General features: G+C 42.3%; 1 protein-coding gene across 1 annotated transcript; it reads left to right on the top strand.

The window, feature by feature from the left end:
* Nucleotides 1-6,632: 6,632 nt before the first annotated feature.
* LOC117055866 lies at nt 6,633-12,258 on the top strand. Its single transcript, XM_033165767.1, has 2 exons — nt 6,633-6,712; nt 10,934-12,258. The coding sequence occupies exon 2, from the start codon at nt 10,949-10,951 to the stop codon at nt 11,954-11,956; it is 1,008 nt and encodes a 335-aa protein (XP_033021658.1). The 5' UTR covers nt 6,633-6,712; nt 10,934-10,948; the 3' UTR covers nt 11,957-12,258.
* The last annotated feature ends 295 nt before the right edge of the window (nt 12,259-12,553 follow it).

Genomic DNA, 12,553 nt, shown 5'->3' with positions numbered 1-12,553 from the left:
GTAGAAAAGCTGCCATTTGATTTGAATTGGATCCTACATTTTTCTTTGCCTAATTAATAATGCATGTCCATAAGAGAAAAGAGAGAGCTGTAAATATACGGTATATGCCACTGAATTTTCTCCTATACTGCTAAATTGGAATAATTATTCATTATTGTATGGCTAATGAGTACCAGTAACTTTTTTTTTAAAAGGTGGCTAGTCTTGATTTGACGACTGCATGTGTTGAAAAACCTAACACCCTTGGCAGACAAAAAACTATTTTACCTTTCCTGTTAAAAACTGGGTCACAGTTCTGATGTGAATTTATCCAGCTTTTCCCAGCCGCAATCTTTTAAATGTATTTTACTGATTTTTAAAAATTATGATGATGATGAACCATTACAGTAGAACCCCTCCCTCCACACTCCCCAGAAAGTACAGGCAAACATATTACAGAAATATATTGTGCACGACCCCATATGTGATTGTGGCGGATGGTAAAGTTCTTGACAGAATGTGTTATGAAAGGGTACCACGTTTCTAGAAAGTCATCTGAGTCTCGTTTGCTGGATAGGGCTCTTGTATGTTTAGTCAAATACTAAAGAGGCACACAAAAGTTATCTTGAAATGGCAAATGGCTATTGCCACATTCTTCAAAATTCTGCCAGACATGTCTGTTTGAAAAGTAAAAATGATGTGCAGGCCTTGGTCATAAAGTATACATTGAGTTCTCCAAGAGATTCGATACAAGAAACTGAAATAATCCTATGATGGCTCTTTCTCTCTCTTCCCAGCTGTTGAGTGGCTACTTCAGTTGTGGTCTGCCATAAAATCAAATTTCCTTGAGCTTTGGGAGGAGCAGACAAGTGATACCATGTGGCAGTTTATTGGGGGACCAGGCTGATGAGACACCACTTCTCAGATTTCTCTCCCAGAGTGCTACCTCTATTTTGGGCATGATTCTATGCAATTTTTTCACAAGGCTCTCATTGTTTTGGAGGCAAAGCACTCAATAAGCCCACAGCTCCACAGTTCAATGTGCGATGTGCCAGAGAAACTGATAAATTCCAGGTACCAAGTATTTTTTGGAGGAAAAAATGTTCTTAAGTCTGAAACAGCGACCTGATTTTCAACATGCATGTATTACGAAAGATACCTGCCAGATTTTAATCAGGCAATGGCATACCTTGAGAAATGGTAGGACCTTGAGAACTCTCATCATTGCTGCTATGCCAGCCCTAGCCCTAGACGATATTTGTGGCTACAGACCAGGATGCTGAAGTCAAGGCAGGTGAGCTATTTGTTGAGCTCAACTTGCTTCAGAAGCTTCTGCCCGTGGTGAGAAAATCAGAGCTTCCTCTAGATCAGAAATGGCTAAAGTTACTACAGCACATTCCATCTAGATTTCAGCTGCAAGTTTTCAGTGGTGCACTCGCTATCCCGGTAAGCAAAGCTCATGTCGAGAGGGTGCTTTCACATATGGGCAACACATGGACTAACAATAGGAATTCTGTGTGGACTCCTCTTGTGAAAGCAGAGCTTTGTGCAAAATTTAACTATCAGAAGAGCTGTAGACAGTTCTTCAAATGCGTAAGACAGAGAGCACTGTTGCTTATGGCTTGTATTTCTAATACAAAGTACGTATTCTGAACACTGTCTTTTTGTTCTTTATTTAAACCCAGTTCTTCTGACAGGTCTGTTCTCTTCTGTCAAAACCTGCTGCTTTAAAACAAAGAAACGTGTTGCTTGTTCTGCCTCTAGTATTTGAGATCTACAGCGTTTCTTGCCACATAATAGCAACAGAATAACCCCCTGTTGTAAGGGAGATACTGGCCTAAATCCACCTGAAACTCTGAAGTTGAGTAGACCCATTAATTGGTGCTTGGTAAGTCAACACGTATGTAAGTTCCATTCCTTTAATAGGCCTACTAGTAATTGGGACTAGCAATTGGATCAGTGATGAAATCTGCTTTTGTTCTAGCAATGGCACATTTGGGTGATTTACAACCAGTTTCTGTTTGAGCAATTGAATGATTGCTGGTGCAACCTGTTTTTGTTCCTTAACAGACATAGTCTTCATTAATTAAAAGAAATGGTTTCTAACCTTACCTGCTGCTGCTGGTTCTCATTTTCTCTCTTCATTTTGCTAATCAGAAGGTCGGTGGTTCGAATCCCCATGACGGGGTGAGCTCCCGTTGCTCAGTCCCAGCTCCTGCCAACCTAGCAGTTTGAAAGCACATCAAAGGGCAAGTAGATAAATAGATACCACTGTGGTGGGAAGGTAAGCGGCGTTTCCATGCACTCTGATTTCCATCACGGTGTTCCGTTGTGCCAGAAGCAGTTTAGTCATGCTGGCCTCATGACCCGGAAAGCTGTCTGTGGACAAACGTTGGCTCCCTTGGCCCGAAAAGACAGATGAGCGCCGCAACCCCATAGTCGCCTTTGACTGGACTTAACCGTTCAGGGGTCCTTTACCTTTACCTAAGCATGTGACAAGGAATGATCCCCACACTTCAGCTGGACCTGGGAACACCCACTGTAGTTAAGGATTTTATTTTAATTTTACAACTGGTGACATATTTGCTCATTTGTTAGACTTTCTGTTTTTTTTAACTTGAATGATATGTTCCTGAGGCCCATACCATGACATCACTGGGACCTGGCTCTAGGTCTTGAGTTTGAGCCCTGAAATCTCCATGTCTGAGGATGCTCCTGACTTGGCAACCCTAATTTATATTCTGTTTAATCATTAGCATCCCTCAGTGGTGTACAAACCATACGGGGACTAAAACAACAACAACAAAATCAACGGAAACACTTTTTCTATTTGTTAAACAAGATTAACTTATTTAACTTAAAAATAAATTTAAAAAATCCACTGCTGTACTTTAGCCAAAACTAATCTAGAGCTCCTCACTTCTTACAAAGCCCATGAGCCTAGAGAAACAGAGATAGTTGTACCTTGGAAGTTGAACGGAATCCATTCTGGAAGTCCGTTCGACTTCCAAAACATTCAGAAACCAAAGCGCAGCTTCCGATTGGCTGCAGGAACCTCCTGCAGCCAATTGGAAGCTGCAGAAGCCCCATAAGACGTTTGGCTTCCAAAGAACGTTTGCAAACTCCGGAGCCAAAACGTCCGAGTTTGGGATCCAAGGTACGACTGTATAGGAAAACCTAGGGCTGTGTACTACTGAAAGAGTGGCAAAGAAACACAAGGCTTTGTGGGCCCCCTGTTTTCAATTCAAGTTGGGGGAAATGCACCCCCAATCACCCCCAAAATGCATGCCCCTAGTAAATATGTCCAGAATTTTTAACATTGGACATTTGGGTCACATCTACACCACACATCTAAAGCACATTTAATACATATTGAAAGCACAGGTCCTCTCCCTAAAGAATCCTGGGAACTGTAGTTACTGTAGTTTACCCCAGTGCTGCTCTTCTTCTTCTTCTTCTTCTTCTTCTTCTTCTTCTTCTTCTTCTTCTTCTTCTTCTTCTTCTTCTTCTTCTTCTTCTTCTTCTTCTTCTTCTCTCCCTCTCTCCCTCCCCCCCCTCTCTCTCTCTCACACACACACCCTGCCCTTCATTCCCAAATGTAACCATCTCTTCACATAAAGGTGCTTATATCTAGAACAGTAAAATTCCCACTTGGTCTCTCCTTTGGATAAGAAGGGCAGATTGCTGTTCATTTCACCAGCCACAGTAAGATTAAGTTTCTTGACCACAGGTCATTCTAAGGGATGAAAACAAAAATGAAAAACGAGGCATGCCATTTTAAAATGCACTCTTATAGCCAAAGAGTTCTCAGGAACAGGGTGCAACCAGTTCGCTTTCAGGGTCCCCCCCCCCCCAGTCATTCTTTTCTAAACAGATGATAAGGCTTTGAAAAGAGCATGAACTTCTCTGGAAATGTGGAGGTGGTTTATGACAGTAAGATGAGAAATGTCAGAATCCTAGATGATTTTAAAGCCAAAGGGGAACTGAGAGTAAGCAGAGCCAGCTTAAGACCTGCAGGGGCCTGAAGCACTGAAGATATTACGAACCTCCCTCATATGTTATTCAAAGTAAATACAGTACTAAACCATAAAATAACATTTTATTTTTTTCAAAATGGCACAAAAGTTACATGCATGCTGAAATTAAAATAGCTTCTTTCTAGATGACTTCGATGCTTAAAAATAAATAAATCAAAAATCTATTTTTTGGGTTCCCCAGCTTTCTAAGCACATGCTACTGCAGGGGGACCATCTGGGGAAAGCGTGGAGCTGAGGGCACCCCAAAATTTCAAGGAGGGGTCTGGACCCACTCGATATTCCACGGCAGCTGCCGCACAACATGCTCACCTCACTCGCGCATGCCGCAGGTGAATAGCGGTCATGAAAAATACAACTTCTTTTTTTTTTTTTAATAAGAATTTATTGGTTTTACAACAAACAACATACAAATATAACACCCACATTAACCCACCCCCAACTAGAAATAAACAAATACACAAATACCAATAATTCTTCTTCTTATGCTGTAAAAAAAAAAATCTTGGTCGAATCTTGGTACAGACTTCCCCTGCCTTTTCACCTTCGGTTCCAATCCCAAATATTACTTTAATAACATCTTATACCATCTTGATCTTAAAAAATCCAAATATCTAAAAATTAAAATCAAAAGCTTCTTTTTAACAAATCTTGTTTCATAATAAACAATATTTTCCCATTCTTAACTTAACATAGATCAGATCATGTTATAACTTCATATTAATTCCACACAAGATTCTGGTTCTTATCCCCTTATTTTCAATATAAATCATAACAAATATCTTCATTCACTATAACTGCTGTTAGTAACAAAAGTTTAGAGTACCTCTTTTCTTTCTCTAAAAACTTAAAGTCTTGACACACCGGTTTCAGGTTACCATAATACATTCTTTTCCTTTATACCTTAATATCGTTCACCCTATTCCCCTTCTGTCCATTTTCTTTGGTCGTCTTGCTCCAGAGCTGCTCCTCAAAGTATCCTTTTTCTTTACATAACCACAGATCCAGACTAAGTCCAAAGTAGTCCTTGCATAGAACATCAGGGTGCGCACCTTTCCCCCCAGCCTCTCCGGTTCATCATCACATTCTTCTTTTATTTGTAGATATAAACATAAAGTTCTCACCTTCACTCCCAAGCTCTCACCTCGGGAGTTAGTTATAACAATTTTCTCCGTCCTGGGTCTGCCACCCCCAAGGGACGATCCATTACTCCGGAGTAGCCATACCTTTTCATCCTGTTGTTCAATCAGCCCCTTCAGTTCTGTGCCAAGGCTCTCCTCCAATGCGGCCATTTCCTGTACAGTCTCCTCTGTGGGATATAACTTTTTTGACATATGACAGTTCAATATTTCCAATTTTCGGTTGAGCAGTTCCAGTCTCAATAAAATAATCCTTTCTTCATGGGTCATTTCACAGTTCGTAACCAAGTCAAAAACAAAGCCGAGCATGGCAGAAGCGGGCATAGGTGTCAAATTGCAGTTTCGGTTCTCAGACTTCTCCATCTTGGCAGTAACTTTCCATTCAGTCAAAGTCTTTCACGGCCATTTTCCCTGAATCCAGGGCGCAAGAACCAAAAATTTTAAAAAGAGATACTGTCCACCAGTTTAGTCCCCAAAGGGGGAATCCATAAGTCTCACTTATCAAATTTTAAATACTTTGTTGCCATCGCTGTAACAGCAGTCTCTTAAGCTGGTTATTTTCTATCTCCCGAAGGGAAAGAGGCAGGCTCCCTTTCCAAATGTCCCCCAGGTCGTCAACAAGGCACAAAAACAGATCCAATCCAATACTCACGACACCGGGATTCTTAAACTCCAACTTTGACAGGTAGAACGTTAACGCACATCGCGGGGGCAACCGCCGCTTCGCGTCCCGGTTGGGGCTTGTCCCCTGAAGCCCGGCTCCGTTTTCCCTTCACCCCCACTCCCCCTTTACAGGGGGAGCGAGGGAAGGGTTCGGAGCCATAGTGGGCATAGCCGGGGAGCCCAGGGTGCGGGACGCTCTTCCCGCACCCCATCGGAGCCCCGCTTAGCGGTAGCGGGGCTCCAACCCCCGGGACGGGCTGGGTCGCCTCGCAGCCGAGGCAACCCACGACCGCTCCGCCATTGCGTCGCCGCCGGAAGTCCGAAAAATACAACTTCCATTGAGGGTAAAGACCTGGTTGTGTGGGCACAAACTTGGGGCTTACCGGTAGTTAGGAAAGTATAAATTCAATGAAAACTGAGCCAGTTTAATTTAGGTATAGTAAATAATTGCACATAATTGTTGAACAGATGCAGAAAAATAAAATCTCTCAAATAATGGCAACCAGCCTGCAAGAGAACTGAGGTAAGTTCCAACTTCTTCGGAGAACTGAGGGTGTTAGGGAGGGTTAGGGTAAAGTTTAGCAGGGGAAGCGGGTAGGGATAAACTTTTTGTACCATTTACTCCAGTCCATCAACCCCTTGCCTGGATATCTGTTCAAGATAGACAAAGAGTTGGAGAGCTGGAGATAAGTTTTCTATCTGTGTCCAAGCTGCCTCATGTAAGGTTTTCCTTTCGTTTCTCCCTCCCCATTTTTTTTTTTTTTTTTGGCTTTGAATTAGGTCAAAGGCTTGAATTTCCTCAGCATATAAACAGCAAAAAGTATTGCTTGTTCATCATTGCTCCTGGGGGTTCAGCAGAGAGCTAGCGAGCAAGGAGAAACTTTAGAGAGGACCAAAGTAAGTACCTGAGACAACTTGTTCAGCAGAGTTCTGGCCAATAATGATAAATAGGAGTGGGACAAGGATAATGATGATGATTTATTGCATTGGTCAGGTTTCTTTCCTTCAGAAATGAAACTCAGAAAGTCCTGTTTTTGAGCTTCGTTTTATGCCCATTTCAAGGCAAAACTAAACTGCTTATTGGGTTAGAAACACAATGAGGAGGACAATGAGGGATGTTTCGCTTCTCAGGAACAGAAGGAATATGCAATGGGGATGAGGGAAAGCAATTTTTTTTTGGGGGGGGGGCAAGTCCTGGACAAGCAGACTTGAAAGTAAGGCTGCAAGCCTAACCTCCATTACTAGGGAGTAAGCCGAATTCAACATAACATACCTCTGAGGAGACATGGTTAGGAACATGCTGCAAGTCCCATTGACATCAGTCGGGCTTTCTTCTGAGTAAGCACAAGGTTTGTTGAAAGAGGATTGGGCTGTATATATTATTGGTCCAGTTGCAGTTTTAGTCTGATATACGTATCTTGTTTTGCTGGTGGTGTTTGGGACGATATAATTCTGAGTGTTTCCTCCATCACCACAGCTCTGTAGTTCTGTGGGAAATGTTTTAACAATTTTCCCCCTATTGATTTCTGCTTTATTGGGTTTCTTTTTCTTTTTGCACTCCAAGTGCAGTTAGCAGGATTGTAACTGCGGAAATAGCCATTCTTAGTTTGAACGATTATCCCCAGAAATGGGCCTGTTGAATTAAAATGCCATGGTGCATATCTGTGTTTTCCTATTCCTGTATGGTTTTATCTGAAATGCTTCCAGCAGTTTCTTCATTAGCCGGGCAGAATTTAACTTATTGATGGTGTGAGCTTTCTGTATGACTAGGGATGGAAGAATCTGTCAGCTTGGTACTTTCCATGTCTCATTTTGCTAATCAATTCTCCTCATTTCTGCAGCAATATGATTTTTTTTAAAAAAAAAAAATCCTCATGAAAATTAATCCATATTTTGACATGAATTTCTCCAAATAATCACATGTTGGTATGCAGCTTTGACTAATGTACACATTTCTTTTTTGCAAGTGAGTTCCCCAAATGTATGCATTTTTGTAAACTTTCTTTAGTCGGAGAACTGCTTTGCAAAATTTGGATATGTGTGAATTTCAAAAGATAGCTGCGTTTCATTTTCCATACTGCTTTTGAAGTGTGAATTTGATAGATTTGCCCCATGCTTACATATGACTGGTCTGCTACTGATCAATTCAGTGCCTACCAAGGAGCACCACTGGTCAGAATTGGAAAGGATTTCAGCAGAATTGGGAAAGGGCTGGGTCAGTTTGACCACTTGGACTTTAAACTTAAAAAACATGGGTAGAAAACAACTTATTCAACCTTGAACCTGCTTGAACACATTGGAACAATTTAACTTTCCCAGGATCTGTTCCCCGGGTATAAAATGGGCATTGGAGCAATCTATACCACAACTTTATTGTGAAGAGATGCTGGCTAAGACTTATAAAGTCTTCCCACTGTCAAAATTTGACGTGCTGGACAATAGTCTTTAAGGGACATTATGTAATGTGGGTTGTATCCAGTATTACACAGAGTAGAAATTAATGGACATGGCAACTTAGGTCCATTATTTTCAATGGGTCTACTCTGAGTTTGAGTAATATTAGATATAACCTGTGTGCATAAGGGAAGGGAAGGGAAAGTTTTAAAGCAGCAAACATTCTGCTCCCACCAGCACCACCACTGAGTGGGTTTCAGAGTTTTTTCGTGTTTTGGTAAAATTCAGAACAAATGCAAAGCATGAGACTCTGAATGGGAGAGATTTAGTCATCCCTCCTGCCCCCATGATAAAAAGTGCAGTTATTAAGTTGTTCTGGGCAATCCAGATATCTTCCTTTAAGGAAGATTCCTATATTGCAAAGAAATTGCATACTTCCAGCACTACAAATTTTTTTTTTTGGGGGGGGGGTTTGGATTCAACTAAATTCCACTCAGAGCAGACACAATGAAATGAATGGACCTACGTCAGTCACGCACCTTCATTTCAATGGGTCTGCTCTGAGTAGGACTAATATTGCATACAACCCATTATTTGTAGGAAAACATGGTCCTTTCCCCAGTTATTGTGCCTTGCTATTTCATGTCCTATGTGCAATGTGGCTACATAGATATCATTGATGGTGCCTGTAGGAACTCCAGGAATGACAGACTGGACTCCCTTGCCTTCCATGCTTATGCTTTTTAAAAATATATATATATTTGCTTTTCCTGGAAGATGCTTAGACTGTGGTAAGGAATTCCATAGTCTTCTGTTTAATTTGGAAACCTATTGGTTGACTGACTGCACTTTACTCCCCTCCCCAAGGAATTCATTGATGAATCAGCTTTTCTGAAATCACTGTCTGTAACACAGCTAATTTATCTCATTGCTATTCATTGTTGGAACCAGTGATTTCCAAAGGGTCACATTTGACGTACGAGACCTAGATTCAAGTCCATAATCATCATGGATTCGCTGAGCATTAACTCTCGGTGATCATGTTAATCACATGGTTCACAAAACTAAAGAGAAGGATGCTGCAATGGTTAGAGTACTGAAGAGGGTGTTAATAAAAGAGATGAGTAAATAATATTAATAAAAACAGCTATAAACCATGAGTTCAGTAATAAACTCACAGGACAGGGTGGAGGACAGAAATTATACCAAAGTCCTGGAGGAAGAAGAACAGGTTTGGCAGCGTGCTGAGATGGCAATGAAGAGAAGGCCAAAGGGACATCCTAGAGAGCTCAATAGCCTGGGTGCCACAACTGAAAAGGCCCTGCCCCATGTCTCAGCCAAATGGTCTTCTGTTGGAAATTGGATGTGAAGTAGGACCTCTGATGAAGATTGCAAAGCAGTGGCAGCCAGCATGGTGCTTGCTCTCCAGATTTTGCTGAATTCCAGCTCTCATCATTCCTGGCCATGATGGCTGGGCTGATCATCCTGAAGGCACTATGTTGGCTGCCCCAGCTGTATTGGTTGGGTAGACTCTTGTGAGAGAAAGCATTCCAACCCAAGTTCAAATTTCCTGGGCCCTGAGATCATTTCTTGGAAGGATCTTACACTCTTAAGTATGTGCATATGTTTTGGTTCTTGGGTCAGCTGGTGTTCTCCGGGTGTTGTTCAGCAATGACTTCCATCGTCCCAGATCATTGGCCATGCTGGCTGAGACTGATGGGAGTTTTAGTCAAAATCTTTGGAGAGCATCAGATTGGAGAAGGCTGTGTTAGGCTTATTCTACATCTTCCTCTGCTGCTGCTCCCATCTGCAGCAAGAAGAAAGGTTTGTGGTATGGGGCAATCCATTGCTCCTATGGAGCCTCCAGGAGGGTTATTGCCCCTGCTGTCCGAAAAGCCTTAGATATGGACAGTGCAAGACAGCGTATGACAGCAGCAGCTGTTTTCCCCTGGATATAACCCAGAAATAGCTGGTGCCGTTTGACTCTGATATTAGGCAATGTCTCCAATGAGCATAGCTGTCAATGTTCCCCTTTTTTTGCGGGAAATTCCCTTATTCCAGTGCCGTTTCCCATTGCAAAAAAGGGAAAGTTGACAGCTATGGCCGTTTCCCAATGCAAAAAAAGAAAAGAAAAAAAGGAAGGTTGATAGCTCTGCCAATGAGGTCTCCCTGTTAAGTTTTTCTGCTGCGAGTGCATTTCAAGTCATTGATTGATTAATATTTATATAACACCTTTATATAGACCATCCTTTCATAACATTCTCAGGATGGTTCATGACAAAAATGTTGTAATGCTATGCTTCTTTAAGGTGTAAGCAGTATAAAGCATTACAAAAGAAACTTAATAGAGGAGATTTGCAGACCCTCCAAGTGTCCCTATTTTCCAGGGACAGTCCCGGATTTACAGAAGCTGTCCTGGTTTCTGATTTGATCCCGGAATGTCCCTCTTTTCCTTAGGAAATCCCTCTTTTCATCAGAGAAATGTTGGAGGGTATGGAGTTATGTGACTCCCAAGCCAAGGAGATGAGTAACTATACAACCTTCATCATCATCATCATTGAATAGGACATCCCTATTTTTATTGGAGAAATGTTGGAGGATATGGATTTGTAATGAAATAGACAGGCATAAAAGACGGGTGGGGCGGGGAACCCTACAGAGATGTAACATGATATTGGATGCATACAGTTACCGGTACTTTAATTTTTTGCCTTTTCATTTTAGAGTCTGAAGAACATCATGGGTGTTCCTGTGACTTTACTCTTTTTCTTTTCTGTTCTGCCTTCCACTCTATCCCAAATTGTTGTTCACCATACAAGCTCTGAGGGGATATGTACCAACGCTTGTGACTTTCACGGCTATGATTATACCTGGTGCAAGCAAAGTGGTGGCAACGGGAAAAACTGGGACTACTGTTCCTTAGAAGAAGGCCTGGGAAGCACAGGTGAAAAATGTGCCACAGTGTGTGATCTCTGGGGGGGCTCCTACCACTACTGCTACTTAAAAAATGGAAAATGGAACTACTGTGGATTGATCAGCGAGAAGGGCTTTGCCGAATATGCTCAGGACAACAAAATGTGTTTTGATAGATGCCGAGCAACTAAAGAGGGTTTTCACTGCGATACAGGCCATGGTAGGCAACGTTGCTCTCCGTTCCACGATGTGACCCCCACTGGTTTGCCCTGCCACAACAACTACCGTTGTGCAAAATACGGAACCAATGGGTACCGATGCCACATGGATAATGACGAAGGCCTCTGGGATCACTGTGGACGCAGGGCCCAGAATAAGTGTGTATGGGAGTACTCTGAGACCAATTCCTCCCTGGTGGAGATTTGCAAACTTCCCATCTCTCAGAACGAAGGCAAGATCCTCTTCCGCCGAGAGAGGAGGGACAGGATACTCCCTCCCACCAAGGAGCAATTCAAAAAGGCAGTCCATCTGATCGACAAAATTGCCTCCGTCACCAGCCTTCCTGACTTAGAACCTCTGGAAACTGTGCATTTCTACAAGCAAGAGGATATCTTCTGCAAGGGTGTCAATTATACAGGCGTGGAGCTGGAGATAGGAATGACCAAGGAGAGTGCTATGCCCATTGCTCATGTCCTCTTCCCAGAGTTCCTGAAGTCTGTGGAGATCTTGCGCTTAGCGTTTTACACCAGCCTCCATAGCACATTTTATCAGCCTGCCTACACCATTGCTATCTCTGTTGGGGAACCAATGTTATGTTCCACTGACCACCAGTGATTAACTCGCCCTGCACACATCTTAGCAATTGGCTTCATGTGCATGCAATTGCTGCTTTGCTGCGCTATCACCACTGTAGCAATTTGCAGATGCTGCCCCTCCCCTTATTGCAATATTTACAATGGTTCTAAACCTGCTAATGGCTTGAGTTAAGTCCAGCCTCGGACGCCATTTTAGTATCAGTCCTGTTCCCACATATATCAAGCTAAAAGCTATGCATTGATGACAACTTCAGAATGGAGCACACAAGAGATAAGGTGTACTGGGGTGGCTTTTTTGTACTCTTTGTAATCCCCTATAATAAAAAAACCCCTGTCATTTATGGAATTAATAAAATCTACTATTGAAACATGGTGTATTTCTTACCTTTTCATTCTCTAGCTAAATGTATCTGCAGTTCTGTATACAGAACAAGCCTGAGATACAGGGATAGCTAAGCTGTGGCCCCCCAGAAGCTGGCAGACTCCAACTCCCATCAGCCTCAGACAGCACAGTATGATGGGAGTTGTAGTCCAGCAACACTAGGGGGCACTAGGTTGGTCACCCCTGATTTAAATAATAGCAAAACAGACTTTTTACACCCTTTGTGTTCCTCTG

The sequence above is a fragment of the Lacerta agilis genome, chromosome 12 (genome assembly GCF_009819535.1).
Source record: "Lacerta agilis isolate rLacAgi1 chromosome 12, rLacAgi1.pri, whole genome shotgun sequence".
Taxonomy (NCBI): Eukaryota; Metazoa; Chordata; class Lepidosauria; order Squamata; family Lacertidae; genus Lacerta; species Lacerta agilis.
Note: the sequence above shows the minus strand (reverse complement) of the source record. Positions and strands in the feature narration are given on the sequence as shown.